The sequence below is a fragment of the Bos taurus genome, chromosome 11, assembly GCF_002263795.3.
Source record: "Bos taurus isolate L1 Dominette 01449 registration number 42190680 breed Hereford chromosome 11, ARS-UCD2.0, whole genome shotgun sequence".
Lineage (NCBI taxonomy): Eukaryota > Metazoa > Chordata > Mammalia > Artiodactyla > Bovidae > Bos > Bos taurus.
Genome location: NC_037338.1, coordinates 74282402 through 74301602, shown reverse-complemented (window position 1 = coordinate 74301602; position 19201 = coordinate 74282402). Strand labels below are relative to the sequence as shown.

At 39.7% G+C, this 19201-nt stretch overlaps 1 protein-coding gene across 3 annotated transcripts in view; it reads right to left on the bottom strand.

The window, feature by feature from the left end:
* Nucleotides 1–19201, bottom strand: part of DNAJC27 (DnaJ heat shock protein family (Hsp40) member C27) — a 38015-nt gene that overhangs the window by 8926 nt on the left and 9888 nt on the right. For all 3 annotated transcript variants that reach the window (XR_009496294.1, XM_059891416.1, NM_001098109.1), the window contains 3 exon segments: nucleotides 16104–16173; nucleotides 6763–6927; nucleotides 6030–6152 (listed from right to left, as the gene is read on the bottom strand). Coding sequence is in view for 2 of the 3 variants with exons in the window: in XM_059891416.1 (XP_059747399.1) it covers nucleotides 6030–6152; nucleotides 6763–6927; nucleotides 16104–16173 (358 nt within the window). In the remaining variant the exon portion in view is untranslated.

Here is a 19201-nt window from a genome sequence, read left to right as displayed (position 1 = left end):
GGAAGGTCCCCTGGAGAAGGAAATGGCAATCCACTCCAGCACTCTTGCCTGGAAAATCCCATGGACGGAGGAGCCTGATAGGCTACAGTCCATGGGGTCGCAAAGAGTTGGACACTGAGCGACTGAGCGACTTCACTTTCACTTTCATGCTCTATAGAGTCAGCAAAAACAAGACCGGGAGCTGACTGTGGCTTAGATCATGAACTCATTATTGTCAAATTTAGAACTAAATTGAAGAAAGTAGGGAAAACCACTAGACCATTCAGGTATGACCTAAATCAAATCCCTTACGATGATACAGTAGAAGTGAGAAATAGATTCAAGGGATTAGATTGGATAGACAGAGTGCCTGGAGAACTATGGATAGAGGTTTGTGACACTGTACAGGAGGCAGTGATCAAGACCATCCCCAAGAAAAATAAATGGAAAAAGGCAAAATGGTTGTCCCAGGAGGCCTTATAAATAACTGAGAAAAGAAAAGATGCAAAAGGCAAAGGAGAAAAGGAAAGATATATCCATTTGAATGGAGAGTTCCAAAGAATAGCGAGGAGAGATAAGAAAGCCTGCCTCAGTGATCAGTGCAAAGAAATAGAGGAAAACAATAGAATGGAAAAGACTAGCAATATCGTCAAGAAAATTAGAGATACCGAGGGAACATTTCATGCAAAGATGGGCACAATAAAGGACAGAAATGGTATGGACCTAACAGGAGCAGAAGATATTAAGAAAAGGTGGCAAGAATACACAGAAGAATTATACAAAAAAGATCTTCATGACCCAGATAACCATGATGGTGTGATCATCCACCTAGAGCCAGATATCCTGGAATGCAAAGTCAGATGGGCCTTTGGAAGCATCACTACAAACAAAGCTAGTAGAGGTGATGGAATTCCAGTTGAGCTATTTTAAATCCTAAAAGAAAGTGTTGCACTCAATATGCCAGCACATTTGGAAAACTCGGCAGTGGCCACAGGCCTGGAAAAGGTCAGTTTTCTTTCCAATCCCAAAGAAAGGCAATGCCAAAGAATGTTCAAACTACTGCACAACTGCACTCATCTCACACACTAGTAAAGTAATGCTCAAAATTCTCCAAGCCAGGCTTCAACAGTATGTGAACCGTGAACTTGTAGATGTTCAAGCTGGATTTAGAAAAGGCAGAAGAACCAGAGATCAAATTGCCAACATCCGCTGGATCATGGAAAAAGCAAGAGAGTTCCAGAAAAACATCTACTTCTGCTTTATTGACTATCCCAAAGCCTTCTGCGGAAAATTCTTAAAGAGATGGGACTACCAGATCACCTGACCTGCCTTCTGAGCAATCTATATGCAGATCAGGAAGCAACAATTAGAACTGGGCATGGAACAACGATTAGTTCCTTATTGGGAAAGGAGTACATCAAGGTTGTATATTGTCACCCTGTTTATTTAACTTATATTCAGAGTACATCATGAGAAATGCCAGGCTGGATGAAGCACAAGCTGGAATCAAGACTGCCAGGAGAAATATCAATAACCTCAAATATGGAGATGACACCTCCTTTATGGCAGAAAGTGAAGAAGAACTAAAGAGCCTCTTGTTGAAAGTGAAAGAGGAGAGTGAAAAAGTTGGCTTAAAACTCAGTATTCAGAAAACTAAGATCATGGCATCTGGTCCTAACACTTCATGGCAAATAGATGGGGAAACAATGGAAACTGTGACAGACTTTCTTTTGGGGGGCTCCAAAATCACAGCAGATGCTAACTGCAGCTATGGAATCAAAAGATGCTTGCTCCTTGGAAGAAAAGTTATGACCAACCTAGACAGCATATTAAAAAGCAGAGACATTACTTTACCAACAAAGGTACGTCTAGTCAAAGCTATGGGTTTTCCAGTGCTCATGTATGGATGTGAGAGTTGTACTATAAAGAAAGCTGAGAGCTGAAGAATTCATGTTTTTGAATGTGGTGTTGGAGAAGACTCTTGATAGTCCCTTGGACAGCAAGGAGATCCAACCAGTCTATCCCAAAGGAAACATCAGTCCTGAATATTCATTGGAAGGACTGATGCTGAAGCTGAAGCTCCAATACTTTGGCCACCTGATGCAAAGAACTGACTCATTTGAAAAGACCCTGATGCTGGGAAAGATTGAAGGCGAGAAGAGAAGGGGATGACAGAGAATGAGGTGGCTGGATGGCATCACCAACTCAATGGACATGAGTTTGAGTAGGCTCTGGGAATTGGTGATGGACAGGGAAACCTGGTGTGCTGCAGTCCATGGGGTCACAAAGAGTCAGACATGACTGAGTGACTGAACTGACTTTTAAATTGACTTACTCCTCATCCCTCCATTTTTTAAAATCTCCCTTCCCCTTTTCTTGAATTTTTGGCTGCACCCCGAGGAATGTGGGACCTTATTTTCCTGACCAGGGATCAAACCTGTGACCCTTCCACTGGAAGGTGAAGTCTCAACCACTGGACCTCCAGGGAAGTCGTTTCTCCTTTTTTCTTCAGCTATTTCTATAGTTCCTATTATCATCTAAAATTTTTTCTCTTTGACTCCTCTTTCTTATCTCCAGTATCAGCTAATTGACTTGGCAACCTAAACAAGAAACCCTGACATGTGAAAAGGGGTGTCAAAGGAAAAGCTGCTAGATACCAAGACAAGAGAAGTGCTGACTTAGTTTTAGTCTATCTTAATATTACTCTGTGCTAACAGTGTTAAGATAAAACCAAGGTCCTTCCTGACACAAAGTGTCTATTAAGTAATAGGAAACAAAGAAAGTATTTATTTAACTGAACCAGCAGGAAAGTACTACTTCTAAGTACTTATAGAATTGCTTTATTATACTCTTTATTAGCCTTCAAAAAAAAAAAAAAAAAAGACTAATTATTCACTAATTCTACCCTGAAGTGAAGTAAAGTGAAGTTGCTCAGTCGTGTCCAACTCTTTGCAACCCCATGGACTGTAGCCCACCAGGCTCCTCCATTCATGAGATTCTCCAGGCAAGAATACTGGAGTGGGTTGCCATTTCCTTCTCCAGGGGATCTTCCCGACCCAGGGATCAAACCTGGGTCTCCTGCATTGTAGGCAGACGCTTTACCATCTGCCTACAGGGAAGCCCAATTCTGCCCAAGATTTATCTAAAAAATAAAAGCAGACTAATAGGGAACATAGTTTCCAGATGTTTGCCTGTGCTTATGTATCAGTAAAGTTTTCTACTAGTCTATAAGTTAACCTAAAATATAAACCCTCACAACTTTCTGAGGGATTTATTCATAACAAGTAATGTAATGAAGGCCAGCTGTGGTGTGATATACAGAATACTGGAATTGAAGTCAAAAGTCTCTTCAAACTCCTTGTCTGAGTGCCAGCCATGTTGGAATCATGGGAACATCCTGCCAAACAACTATAAAAGTAAATATATACGGCAACTCTTTTCAGGTAGTGGACAACAAGTGCAAGACTGCTCCTTTGTCTTCTGAGTCCATTTCCTACCATGTCACAGAGTGCTGGAGTCTAAGAAGAAACAAAGTCCCACTGAGCTAAGGAGGCAGAGGTCAGAGCTTGAGGATGCTGAAGTGGCTGGAATCTGCAGAGCAGGCCCTTGGATAGGAGGGAGCTGGGCCCCAAGAAGTCCATGTGGGGGTTCCCTACTAGTTTGCAGCTGACGGCTAGGCTCTATATGCACACAATGAAATCACCTGAGGCTTACCAGATAACTGTTGAGAGATTGAGAACAGAACTGACTAGGGGTGTGAGGAGAAGAGCCATCCTGGGGATACTAGAGTTTGGCTCTAGTGAGAGAGACTCCCTGGAGACAGACTCATGAGAGGGGGAAAGACTCAATAGTGAGACAGATTCATCAGAGTTAAGAGACCTCCTTAACACCTCATTAATAATACCCCTGGCATCCAGCTGAGATGCCACAAAAAGGATATGCCTTAGGAGTTAGACTCAGCCTAACAAAACCTAAAACCAAGAATCGACAAGATCTGCAACAGGGACAGAATTTGGAGGCTGAGTCCTGCTAAATTAGATTAGAAGAATTTTGAACACACTTTGGGCTTCCTTCTGAGCCTTACTATTAAAGCAAAAGAGTGAAGCCTACACAAATTCAGTGTAATTTGTCAATAACTGAACTGCCTGCTGAATCAAAAATCAAATTCCTCTGAGGAAAATAAACAAACTGAGTCTCTACAGTGTATTATCTACAATGTCTGGTGTTAAATAAAAAGTCACTACTCATACAAAGAAACAATAATGTGATCCATAGTCAGGAAAAAAAGTAGTCCATAGAAATTGAACCCAAGATGGTTCAGATATTGAACAAAAACTGTAAAGCAGCTATTATAAATTTCAAAGAGATAAAGAAAAATATGTTCAAAATGAGTAAAGAGAGAATCTCAGCAGAAAACTGGGAACTATACAAAAGAATCAAATGCAAATTCTAGAACTGGAAAGCCGTGAATTGAAAACTTCACTTGGTAGATTTAACAGATTGAAATCAGATCAATAGAGATTATGCAATCTAAAAGACAGAGGAAAAATGGAAAAAAAATAGTCTCAAGGACTACAGGAAAACTCAAATATCTTTAAAGTGCTGAAAGACATTTAAGAGTTAAGTGCTGAAAGACATTGAGACAGTTACTTATACCTCTTGGACAAATCACTACTATTCTTGGATGTCTCATATCTGAAATGAGAATGATACCTGCCACACACTATTAAGAGTCTCAAATGAGATGAACAGGTAAACTTCTCCAGAATTGTAAAGTACTATTCAAATGGTTAAGTATCATTACTGTACACATATTGGTACATACTCACATAGGTCTATGTACTCAAAGGACTAGAAAAGTGGCAAAACAGCATCAACCATGTTTGGTCTTGAAATAGAAGCTACTGATGCCAAATTCAGTCTGTCAGCCAAAGATGAAACCTGTCTTCTAGTAGGAGGGATGACATCTTGTGAGAAGGAGATTCAGTACAAATGATTAAATGAAATCCCACTCGGTAATTAAGAACAACTCTTTATAGTATAGCTACATTATTTGAAATGCTAAAAATTCCTAAAATATCAGATATATTCATAAGGAAAAATGCATTATTCATGCCACCACTTACTTCCAAATGAAACTAGAATTAAGAGTTGACTCTAATTTGTTGTTTAGGCTCCCCTTAAAATGATTCAAGATTATTAAGTTCTAAAAGTGAGTGAAAGTCACTCAGTCGTGTCTGACTCTTTGCGACCCCATGGACTATACAGTCCATGGAATTCTCTAGAACAGAATACTGGAGTGGGTAGCCTTTCCCTTCTCCAGGGGATCTTCCCAACCCAGGGATTGAACCCAGGTCTCCACATTATAGGCAGGTTCTTCACCAGCTGCGTCACAAGGGAAGCCCAAGTTCTAAAAAGTGCCCATCTATTCAGGTTGCATCCTTCTACTGCCTACTTGATTGGTGAGACAGAACTTTTACATATGACTCGCTGATCCTGCAATGATAGTCTCCTGGTCTCTAACTGCACCCACAGGGCTACAAAATAAGATTATATTAGCTATGGCAAGGCAATTTTGCCAAAGTAATACTTTCATTTGATTATGCATATAAATATAACCAAACATGGTTTTAAAGAAAATCTTTCTCCCATTTAAGTATATAATAAGTGTTATTAAACTTGATGATCAGAGCAATCACCTAGAGAGGTTTTTTAAAATCAAGATTCCTCAGCTCCAACAAAACATTAAGTTTCCAGTGGACCTGGAGCCCAGCAATTTGTATTTTGAAGAATTTCCCCAGTAATTCTGATAAGTAGATAATTCTGATCTAAAAGAGACAGGAGGCAAATCTCCCTCTTTCTCTCTCGTCTCTCTCACACACACACACTCATTCTCACCCTCTCTCTCCCATTCCCTCTTTCTTACCTGCTTCTGAAAAGAAACAGCTTATTCTAATAAGAAACTTCTATTACTTTCTGCTCCTCATCATTAAGCTAAAATTTGGTATGGTCAGACACAAAAACTCTAAAACAATAAAATGCCAGGTTACCTGGAACATCTCATTGATTCCTTCTCCAGTTTGAGCCGAAGTTTCAAAGTATAGGAACCCTTTGCTTTCAGCCCAAAGACGTCCTTCACTTTCATCAACACAGCGGTGCTTAGTACAGTCGATCTGAAATTGAGAGTTGGAGGCAGCGGAGAAGAGAATATTCCAACCTTGTCCCTCTAGAATAGGCCCAATGAGGTCTCTGTCAACCCTCTGCTGAGGCAAAAACTATTCTTAAGCTGAACCCCAGCACCAGTATATAAAATTACCAGGACCAAAAAATTACTAGCACTGAATATAGACTGATTTTCTGTGGCAAAACCACAAGTGCCTGCTACCAGCACTTTCTCCTGAGAAAGCTGCTGCTGCTCACCTCTGTGGAAGTTGGCTTCATCACGTTTGCCACACACGGTCTGCTTTTCCACTTTTCCACAGGCCATTTTCCTGACTTCTGCCCCCTCCTCCAATCAGGTCAGAGTCTGATTACTAGGCTCCACCTCTCCTGCTCCCTCACCAATATCCATTCCCAAACATGGCACCAGAAAAAAATGGATAACATGCCAGGTTTTGTTTTTCAATTGTTTTTGTTTTAGGAACATATGTTTTGAAAAGCTGCCGATTCTTAACATTACAGATTACATAATTTTTTTCTTCTTATTTATTCCCCAAAACTCAGAGCTGCACTCTTCCCATAATGAACCTAGAAAGTTGAGCATTTCATCTCCAAAACAGTTACCTTATTGGCACACACTGCAAATACAATATTTTCCATGTTTCCATGAGGTCCAAGATCTTGCTTCATTTCTGCCAGCCATGTATCAAGGGCATCGAAGGAATCTTTCTGCCCAACGTCATAGACCAGTATCACACCCTGTGTGTCCTTGTAAAACTCATTACGAACCTTCACATAAAAAAAACAGATGCACAACATGTAGATATTGTGATTTTATAAAAGTACATCTCGCAGTCATTAACTTAGCAAAGTGTGTTCTTGTGTGTATTCACAGTGTTTACTAATTGTACTACTGGTCTTTGGAGGGCTTTTAATAAAATCAGAATAACATGATTTTCTTTAAAAGGTCTATTCGAATAGAAGAACTTGTAATGGATCTAACAGCCTTCTACCCTGTCCCTCCTTACCTCCAGTTCTACTCCCCAGAGGCAATCAATCTTTAATTGTTATCAGTAGGCCTTAAGAAGAACACAAATTGAATGAAGTTCTTCTTAGGAAGAACTAGGAAGGTGAGTGAACAATTAAAAAGAACTTAAGGCAAAAATGACACCAGTCTCAGCAACAAGGTATAGCCATTTACATATCACATCCAAAAGCTGGCTTTTCCCAGGAGGCTGGCCAGAACCTCCCTAGGACTCCTGGGTCTCACCAGCAACTCTGGAACTCTGAACTCTGAGTGTCTGTGTAATATGCAGTGGAAAACAGCACAGGCCCTGGAATCAGATCCGGGTTCACACTTACTTACTAGTTGTGTGATCTTGGGCAAGTCCCTTAACCTCTCTGCGTCTCAGTTTCCTCATCTGTAAAATGGGGATAATACTACTTACTTCATAGGGTTATTATGAGGAGTAAATGAGATCAAGAAGGCAGAGCCCCTAAATGGTGCCTGGGAAACAACGTGTATCAGCACCTTCTCCCTTCCTTCCTTGCATTCATTCTCTGAGGTTCTTATCAGCCATGGCAACTCGCCTCTGGGGCGTATTTTCTGGGAAGAGGGAGCAGGAAGTGCAGGGTGTGAAGTGGGAGAGGCACTAACCTGACAGGTTAGGTGGATGAAGAGTCACACTGACAGACTACGGATTTCAGGCCAAAATCCCAGTAAGAATCTTGACAGAGGCCATGTATTATGTGTTCTTTTCAGAAAAATCTGGTAAGTACTGAGACCTATGCTGGATATGTGGTAAGAACAAAGACCTCTCTCACACATCTGGCATGAAGTATCTACGGGTTTCTGAGCATAGAGAGACACCTGTGCCAAGAATGTAAGTGCCTCTTAACTTACAGAAACACAGGAAGCTATCCCCTAAAATCCAACCCAACATAATCAGAGTGAATTTAACATGATGAAGACCAGGAAGGCGTCCTTTCCCCTCAGTACTCAGGGTCCTCAGCCCTCGAGCAGCAGCTACAGGGGGGCTTTCCCTTCTGTCCGGACTCCTGTTGCCTGACTCCCACATCACATTCTCCAGGTTCCTTAACTCATCCTTCTTCCACCGACTCCTCTTCCCTCCATTGCTCCCACTCCAGTCTGCTGCCACAGTTCCCCAAACCCTGTCCTGGGCCCTCGTCCTTTCTTTGTTATCCTTCTTCCCAACTCAGCAAAGTCAACCACTTGCACAGTTTCAACTGTGAGAACCTCCAAGACGAGTCCTTTCATCTGTGCTTTCTGCATTTCCAAGTAGCTCTAGACTCCCAGCTCAATGCCCTGTTGGAACCTCAGATTCAATCCGTATAACAGGAAACCCTCCACCTCATTCCTTCCTCCACTTTTCCTTCTCTTGAACATCTAGTGATGAAAGCAGCACACCCTTCTCTGAGTCACTTGGGTTGACAGCCTGGTGTTAGCCTCTGCTGCTCTCCTGTCCCTCTGCTCAGACAATTCTGCAGAAGCCGCCTCCACCATGCTTCCTGCACTATCACTTCCTTTCCATTTTCGTTGCCAATATTATCTCTTGATTGCATGACTGTTCAAGTCTTCTAAGCAATCTCCCTAGCAACACTATACACTGTGCATATGTATCTTTTTTAAAGCCCTGGCTCAAAAATTCTTTCCTGTTTCTCTAGTGCACACTCTCCAAAGTTCAAACCCTTATAATTGACATTAACAGTTTCTGAACAGTCCTCCACCCACTTTTCAGCCTTGTCCCCCAACCCATCTCCTGTACTTCAAACTGGATAATCTCATTCTCCAAACCTGCCCTGCTGCTGCTGCTGCTGCTAAGTCGCTTCAGTCGTGTCCGACTCTGTGCGACCCCATAGATGGCAGCCCACAAGGCTCCCCCATCCCTGGGATTCTCCAGGCAAGAACACTGGAGTGGGTTGCCATTTCCTTCTCCAATGGATGAAAGTGAAAAGTGAAAGTGAAGACGCTCAGTCGTATCCCAATCTTAGCAACGCCACGGACTGCAGCCTACCAGGCTCCTCCATCCATGGGATTTTCCAGGCAAGAGTACTGGAGTGGGTTGCCATTGCCTTCTCCTATGCCCTCCTAATTCCACCTGGAAATGGACACCTCTTCATCTTCCACTTTCCAAGGTCAAGCTATAATACTGTATCTTTCATGTAGCTTTTTCTTCTCCCTTCCTCACCATCTGGTCCCCTCCACCTGCAAAACAGAATGCAATCTCTATATCCCCTGGAATACCACAGCATTTTGTACTTCTAAGAGCACTCATGTCACTTCCTGTCTAGTTTCATAGTTGGTGGCATAGCTAGCTGTCTTCCCCACTAGACTATAAGTGGTGTGAAGGCACATATCACCTTTGTGTCAGTCCCTGGGCCTAGCAGGTATAAATGTTTGACACATATTTGTTTAATCAAATGGCTGAATGTGCTATAGTAAAGAACAGAAGTAGAGGCCAAAGAGGAAAAGAAAATTGCAAGGTGCAGATCATGCTGTCCAAAGTGAGATTTGTGTATAAAAAGAGAATTTAAAAAGCTCAATGGATTTCTCTTTCAAAGGACTCAAGTTCAATTCTGGGTTCAGCAACTATCTACCTATGTTACCTTGAGTGAGTGACTTTATTACCTCAAACCTGAGTATCCTTAGGCCCAAGTGGATGCCTCAGTGGTGCCTTAGAATCCTATTATTCTTATCTCCCCAAAGAGCAGTCTACTGTTAGTCCTGGCAGACTTAATCCACAGTTTAATTAAATAGGATGCTAAGAGAACTGGGACCATTGAACTTTAAAGCAGAGATGGCACACTTTTCAAGCTTGTAGGTTAGAAAAAGCTGTTAGTTTAATATCACTCAGGCCTCAAAAAGTTATTATAGACCCACTAACTCATTCCAATAAACCCCAGGATTCAGTTGTGTGTGCGAGGGGAAGCAAGACTCATGGCAAGACACAGGCCACCTTTCTCTTGGGCGGGAGTCCCCCCTCCGACACTTCCCTCTGAGATCACTTTACCTGACACGCTGAGGGACCATCTTTTCTCAGTAGGCCCTTTGGGTTAACCTGGTGGGTTGGACTGCTGACAGTGGAAGCTCCAACACAGAACAGGTGCTAAGGATCTGAGGAAGCCTGGGACCCCGAGGATGAACGTGGGTGCTTCACTAGGCATGTGCTGAGCAACAGGGTATGCTGGTCAGTTGAGGGCTTAGAAAGATGATGGTTTTGGCTTTGTCAAAAAGGAGGGTTTGAGCTATAGACAGCAAAAATTTGACAAAAAAGGAGAGATCAAGGCTATTTTGGAGAAAAGGTACTTCAGAAGTGATGATTTTAAGGCACTTCTGTTAATTATACTTCTATTTCTGTGAGCTGCTGAAAAAAAGCTATTGAAATTGTGAGCTGCGTTAGTAAGATGCTAGTGTCTAATGACAGAAAGTAACAGAAGACTCAGTCTTCTTCACTAGTCAGACAATATCTGGAAGGCTGTGCTCAGTTCTCAGCTCCCTGTCGGCTCACTAGAGGTTATCCAACAGAAGGCATTAGCGAGAATAAAAAATGTTTCACCTTGAAAGAAGCAAATTAACAAATATTAGGAGGTCTCTTGCAGAAGCACAGACTCAGTCTATGTTGCTTCAAAAACAAGACCAGAATCAGTGGCAAAAGTCAAAGGAAGGCAGCCTTCACAACAGAGAAGTCGTTAATATGGAGTTTTTAACTCTAAAGGATTAACTTGTGAAGGGGTGAGACCCCATCATTAAAGAAAAGCACTCTTCAAACTCTTACAGTCTGCACCACTCAAAACTGTCCCGTGAATTATACTGTCCCTGGATTCCCACCAACCTACATAACTCTTACTTCTCCATCAACACTCAGTTTAAATGCTGCTTCCTTCAACAGGATTTCCTGACTTTCCAGATAAGCTAGGTGTGGGTATTAAGTGCTCCCAAGCATTCTGTCCTTTGTTTAACATGTGTCTTCTCTGACATGTTTATGTGTTGTGAAAATAGGGGTTGTGTATTCCCAGTCTGCAGCATCAAAACTGGCATGCTGCTATCTGGTAAATGAATAATGGCCATCAATCAGGAATGCTACGGAAAGATATCCTACGATGACAGAAATCTGGACCACACTGATTCTCAGGCATCTCCTAACCCTCCACTTACATAACTTTGGTGTAACCTAAGATTAATGTTAGCATTTCTGGTAGTCAGAATCTATGTCAAACTTCTGGCCACTGAGAGCCTCCATGCCTTTTTCACTGACAATGTTCTATACTTGTGAAATTGAAATAACCATTATAAGGCTTCACAATCAAAAGGAATTCATTCATTTTACCTAAATATCTGGGTGTCACAAGATGGAAGATTAAATAGCCATTAAGTTACGTTTCCTCTGGGCAGATGAAGTAGATGTACTTTTCCCTATTATTTCCACTAAGCACAAGTAAAATTCCTGGATACTATATATAAATACATATAACATACATAAGAAGACTCTGGAAAGTGGAGAGAAGAAGGCAGACAAGCAAGGGACCTTGGGACCTGAGGAATGACACAGCGGTGAGTTTCCCAGGTTTTCTTTTCCTCATGTATCCAAAATTTAGAGCTGGAGAAGTACAACTTGGAAATACCAATGAGTACAGACCAATTAAAGCCTAACAAAAGGCTGCTCTCTTTAGTGAAAGACCAGGAAAGACAAAGAACTTTACATGATAACCACTCTCCTCCAAACTGACACCTCAGGAAAACACTATCTACCCACACCTACTCAAGCAAAGGCACAGTGGAAATTTTAGAAAAATTAATTACTGAAAAAATAGAATGACTAAAATAAAAAGCTCAGGAGTTGTGTTCAACAGCAGAATGGAGGAGATGGTGGAAAGAATCAGTGAAACAGAAGGCAAGATAATAAAAATTACCTAATCTGAACAACAAAGAGGAAATAAACTTTAAAAAAAAGAAAGAAAAGAAAAAAGAAACAAAAAAGGAAAAGAGCAGAGCCTTAGGAACCTGTGACACTATAACAAGATCAGAGTCCAGGAAGGAGAGGATAAATATGGTAAGGCTGAAAAAGAACTAAAGAAATAATGGCTGAAAACTTCCCAAATTTGTCAAGAGATGTAAGCCTACACATATAAGAAGCTGAGAAAACCCCAAACAGGAAAAACTCAAAGAAATCCATGCCAATAGACATCATAATTAAACCTCTAATAACTAAAGACAGAGGAAAAAAATCATGAGAGCAATAGGAAAGAAAAAAAGAAAATGACACCTCTCTGAACCTATTGGTAATTAACCAATAGGTATTGGTTAATTGGGAAGGTAATTAACCTTCCCAATAAATCTTTCGGTCAGAAACCCCATTCTTCCCTGAAAGCGTTGAAATTATTGGGGCTAAGAGGCTCAGGGAGTATAAAAGCTGGCATGAAAACAACAAATGATAAGGAAATATAAGTAAAGAAAAGGAAAATAATCATATGAGGAGAAATGATTCTCACATAACATGAAAGAACCTTTACACAGTTCAAGAGAAATTAGAGAAAACAGCAAAGTAGGAAGTTTTCTGTCATATGTACTATTTTTCCCACGAAATACAATGCTTAAAACACTGCTGCTTTCTTAATGCAGAGTTGAAACAATTTTACAGTAGAAATTTCTAAGCTTAAGATGAAATGGACCTGATCTTATATTAAAAAAGTAGTGACGATGTTAAAAAAGCAAAGGGGGGGGAAAAGACATTTCAAATGACAGCAGATTTCTCATCAGAAACCATGAGGCCAGAGGAAAGAAGCACACTATTTTTCAAATGCTGAAACAAAAGAAAGAAGAAAAATTGTTAACTGAGCAGGACCCCATGGAGCGTTTTCAGGACAGACTCCTCCCCCATATCCTCTGCTATAGCTCCTCTTTTAAGTACCTAGATAATAGTATCTGATGCACACTTCCTGAGCTGTTTCACAGATGCTAAAACCGCCACCAGTGGAAGAAATGAACTACTTAATGACCAAGAGCAAGAAGCACCCCCAGACCTACTGGTGCCTAAGGATAGAGAATGCCAACCCCTGCCCTGTTACTTCACCATCAAACAATCAGAGAATTGTGCAACAGCTGATGTCATACCCTGCGACCCTCCCTTCCTCACCTTTAAAAATGCTTTGATGAAAAACCCTTTAGGAATTTTGGGGTTTGTTCTATGTTTTAGCAGTTCCCAACTACTTGCTTGGCACTCTGCAATAAACACTGTACTTTCCTTCACCATAACCCATTGTCAGTAGAATTGAATTTACTGTGCAAGGGCAAGCGGACCCAAGTTTGGTCTGGTAACAATATCAACCCAGAATCCCATACCTGCAATAAAAAAGAAAAGTCTTCAAGACCAAAGGGAAACCAAAACATTCTCAATCAAGGAAAACTAAGAGAATCTGTTGCCACCAGACTTACACTAAAAGAATGGCTAAAGGAGTCCTCTAAATAGAAAGGATGAAAGATGCAGCCTTGGAATGTTAGGGGAGGCACACTAACCGAAAGCACCCACACTGGCCAGGTACCATAATAACCATCTGTGTGAGTTATTTCACAACAGGAGGTCCTAGTTAAGGAACATGCAACTAACAAGCCACCACCTACTGGAAGAATTTGGGAAAGGTCAAAAGGAGACAACACGTGTCCTACCACCTCCCAGAATCCTTCTCGCTGGCATCCATTCTGGCTGAACAACGCATGCACCACCAGGAAGGACCCTGAATCAGAATGACTGACTGAAAAAAACCTGGAAACTCATCCTAGCACCATAAAAACCAAGACTGCAAGCCATGCGGCAGAGCAGTCCTCCTGAGTTCCCTTACCCCACTGCTCTCCACCCAGGCACCCCTTCCCAGTAAAGTCTCTTGCTTTGTCAGCACATGTGTCTCCTCAGTCAATTCTTTTCCGAGTGTTAGACAAGAGCCCCCTTTTGGGCCCTGGAAGGGCCCCCCCTTCCTGAAATAGGAACACAACGAAAGATGAAAGAGTAGGTCAAGTAAAACTATGAGTAAACACAATATGCTTTCCTTGTCTCTCATTCTCTAAATTATGTTTGACAGTTAACCAAAAATTAAACACTACTGTGGTTCTCTTGTATGTAGACAAAATATTGAAGATGATTATAAACGGGAGAGGATAAAGGGACATAAAAGGAGGAATAGTTTCTACAGCCCACTAAAGTTGTTAAACTAATAACAGTAGACTGTGATAACATGTAGTGTAGTAAGTAGAGTGTCCACCAATAAAGCTATGCAGAAAGATTTACTCAAAAACACTATAGACAAATCAAAATGGAATTCAGAAAGCATTCAAGTAACCCACGGGAAGACAGGAAAAAGAAAATAGAAATAAAAAATAGAAAACAAAAAGTAAAATAGCAGACTTAAGCCCTAACATATCAATAGTTACAGAAAAATAAGTGGGCTAAGGACAAAAATTGGCATCATACTTAAAAAAGAAAAATGACTGAACTATGTATTGTCCTCTAAGAAAGTCACTTCAAATATAAAGATAAAGGCAGGCTGAAAGTGCAAAGATAGAAAAAGATGTATCGTGCAAATATTAATCAAAAGAAAGAAGAAATGCCTATATTAACATCAGATAAAATAGACATTAGGAAGAAAATTATCAGAGACACAGGCGGACAGTATACAATAACAACATTATATAATGAATACAAAGCAATCCTAAATGTATATGCACCAAACAAGACAGCTGCAAATACGTGAAGCAAAAACTGAAAAGAGAAATAGACAAATCCACAGTTACAGTTGGAAACTTCAAAACCCCTCTTTTAGCAACTAACAGAACAACTAAACAGAAAAAAAGCAAGGATATAAAAGAATTCATCAACACAACTGACCAAAAGGATCTAATGAATATTTAAAAAACATTTTATCCATCAATAGCAGAATACACATTCTTTTTAAGTGCCCACATAACATTTACCAAGACAGGCCACATCCTGAGCCAGGAAAAAAACCTCAATAAATTTTAAAGAATTGAAATCATACAGTATGTTCTCTGATCACAGTATGTTCTCTGAAATCAAACTAGAAATCAGTAACAGAAAGATAACAGGAAAATTTCTAAACACTTGGAAACTAAACAACATACTTCTAAATAATCCATAGGTCAAACAGAAAATCTCAAAGGAAATTTTGAAAAGAAGTGTATAAATGAAAATGAAAATACAACATACCAAAATTTGTGGGATACAGCTATGCAGTGCTGAGAGGAGAATTTATACTACTAAATTCATACATTAGAAAAGGTGAACATCTCAAATCAATAACCTAAGCTCTCTTCTCTGTAAGAAGAATAGAATAAATCCATAGCAAGCAGAAGGAAGGAAATAATAAAGACAAAAGCAGAAATGAAACGGCCAAACTAGAAAGAGTAAAGAGACTCCTTATGGAAAAAGAAAAACAGACGGAAGGAAAACCAAAGGAGAACGGCCATGAGATTCACTTTGAGACTACTGAGGACTGATAGGGAGATGAAAGGAAACAAAGTGAAGCTGCTTTAACTTCTTCTGGGGGGAGAGAACACACGACTGAGGAGTGCCCTGGAAAACCCCCCTAGAACCCTGCCTCAAAGGGTTGGTTCACTTCTGAATTCCTAAGCCTCAGGATGAATGTAATTATCTTTTCACGTTCTAGGCTAAGGCACAAAGTGAAAAGCAACAGTCTTTTGAAGGTTAAAATGTCTTATCTAAGTGTTCGAAAGATTAGCAACAAAATTTCCTACCACTATTTAAGGAGACAGTACAAAAGACCAACAGATGTCCATTAAGTTAAGGCACATACACTGGCTAAATTTACCTATTTTTACACATGACTTGAATATTTGTTGTTTTGATAATTCAGGAGCATTCCTTCAACCCATTGACAATACTGGGTATAGATTTTTCTCAAAAAGGCTTTCTTACCTCGTAGAAGAAGGGATCTCCAGCCATATCAAAGATGTTAACTTTGATTTCTCTGTCTCTGACTTGTACCCTGAAATGTTCAAATGAAAACAATCCCAAAGAGGGTCATGGCTTCTGTACTCATGTTAATATCATTTATGTTGCTTATGAATTTCAAAAGGTTATGTGAATGAAATTTAAGAGGCTTTTTTAGAACAAGCACTCCCATTTAGCTTCACCTTACCACGACAGTTCAGTCTATTCCCCGTACAAAACAAACGGTAGCTATTACTGTGCTGCTAAAACAAATTTATTTGGACAGTAGGAGCAAGATGAAGAAAACCAAAATGCTTGACTTCACTTAGTATGACATCTTAATTACTACTGGTTGTGCTTGTTACCATGCAGTACAATAAATGGTACAAATAAATAGTACAAAGTTGTATTACTGTTTTAATGATGTTTGTTCAATTTTCTTATGATCTTCATTTGAGCAAGGATAACAGTCAATCTTTTTCAGAAATTTGGAAGTAGAGAAAAGAAAAGGGAAATAACAACCATTCACATTAGAATTAACTACTGCTAACATCAGAGCATTCTTGCTCCTAGTCCTTTTATTTTCTAGAGAAAAATCACTACTGGAAAATGAATCAATGAAACATTATAAATAACTCAAACACTAAAGAAAAGTACAAAGATGAAAGCTTAAAAGTAACCCCAAAGCCTACCACCCAGAAAAAAAACCTTCATTAACACAGATGAGCATCACTGTAGACTTCTTTTTTATATATAGATAAGAATGATAAACATCAATATTTTTATAAAATTGGGATTATATTCATTTAAAATAAAAGAAAATTTTACTTTTCACTGAATTTAACAAAAGAAAGAAAAAGAAACTGAAGTAAACTGGGGGGAATTACTGAGTTTTAAATATAAATGTTCTTCATTACAGAAATAGCATTTCCTAAAAAATTCCTCTAAGGTTAAGAATAGAGATTATTAACAATAAATCAACAGATTAGAGTTCTGTTTTTTAAGTAACATGCTTCAGACAGCATTGGTAGGACTCCCTCTGTGGACTACAAGGAAATAGCACCTGCTCTCATTGTTTCTCTATTACCTCCTGCTTTGTTCATGATTATAATTCCCTGTCCAAGTTTATAACATGCACTTTCTATTCTGAAACCATAATTCCTGCAGTTGTTTTATATCACTTGTATATTTAAATCAGACTAACCACTACTCATCTCATCGTGATTTCTTCAGTCCTGAATTCTCTGCCATATTTCATCAGTCCTAAGATGCACATTTCCTTTCATTTTAACAACTGTGAATTCAGGATCTGTCTCATAAAAGGATGTGAGAACAGCAAAACAAAACAAAATATTTAAGAGTTTGAGAGCATCTGGAGAAGATCTTATATAACAACTCCTATTAGAAAGTTCTGTCACATAGCAGCTGAGAAGGGATGGAACTGAAGTTTATAAAATCAGGAAGTAACATAAATTGTTTACAAATTGGAACTCAAACAGGGCAGTTTACTTCAGAAGTCTGACAGAGGATATTACCTTAAGAAAAATGGTAATTCATTACCTCAAGCCAGTGCTTTCCTAAACTGTGTCCTGAAGACCACTTGAATCATAATTATGGAAAGAGGGGGAGAGTGTTTATATTGTAGAGTCCTGTGCCCCACCTCAGCCCCAGTAAATCAGAATCTTACTGGATGAAGCTTGGGAATCTTCATTTTTACAGACTCTGCAAATAGTTCTTAAGCATACTGTGATTTGAAGGATGGAGTGGGCTTCAATTGTTTTGACTGCTCAAAGAGTACCTCCCCTCCTCCTGCCAACTGTGGTTTAAATGGGTTCTTGCATCTTCTTTTTTGATGCCACTCTGCTGGCCACAGCTAACAGAACTGGGGAAAGGCGCCTGTCACCACCTGGACAATCAAAACCTTCCCTGGGATTTTAAAATTTGAGATTAGTTTTGGAAAGCCTGAGAGATACTGGCAGCTGTGGAGAGGGAGCCAAACGGTAGAGAGAAACATGTTGTAAAATCCCTCCCTAGTTCCAGGGATCTCTGAGACCCAGCTATATCCTCATGATTGGATTATGTGAATTGATCAATAGCCTTTTTATTCTCTCCTTTTTTTTTTTTGACTTGAGTTAGGTTTCTGTCAACCATATCTTCTTCCTCACCAAAGGACAAAAAAAAAAAAAATTTCAACCAGAAACAGAACATAATCAACACTCCATATCTGCAACACTCTGTATCTGCAAGTTCTGTATCCATAGATTCAACTGAACTTGGACCAAAAATATTCAGGGGAAAAAAAAACACAAAACCTTAAAATTTCAAAAAGCAAAATTTGAATTTGCTGCAAAGTGGCAACTATTTACATAGCATTAACATTGTATTTACATTCTATTATGTATTATAGTTATATAGAGAAAATTTGAAGTATTGAGAGAATGTGTATAGTAAGTACTACACTATCATATATAAGGGATTTGAACATCGGCAGGTTTTGATATCCACAAGGGGTCTTGGAACCAATATTCCTCAGATATTGAGATGACTATAGTCTATTGAATAAACCACAGCTCTATGGCATAACATGATAACTCTCACTTCTTAGATAAATAAATTAGCTACTAATATGGACTCAAAACAAAACTGCCTTAAACAGGATATACTACCTTATCAGTGAAATCCTGTGCCCTGAAGTATAGATACCCCTCACCACTTTAGTCTACCTTCTTGAATGCCGCCCTCATATTCTAATGTTGCAAACTTCCTCTTCAGGTGCATCTATCTTACCTAACAATAATTATTGATTGAGTATGGACTGTGTACTAGCATGGTACCAGGCACTTGGAGATTATTTATTCTAATAGTCTCTCGACATGGAGCTCATAATCTAGCAGGAGACATTAAACACATACAAATAATAAGACAAGATAATTTATGCTAACACCTATGAATAGCAGAGAATTTTAATACAACTGTCATTTTCAATTAAAATGAGTCCTGATCGGTAAAGGGGATGTTCAGAATGTTTCATGGGAACATGTATATTTCACAGCTTGAGAAGATTGACAGGTGGAGAGACGAGG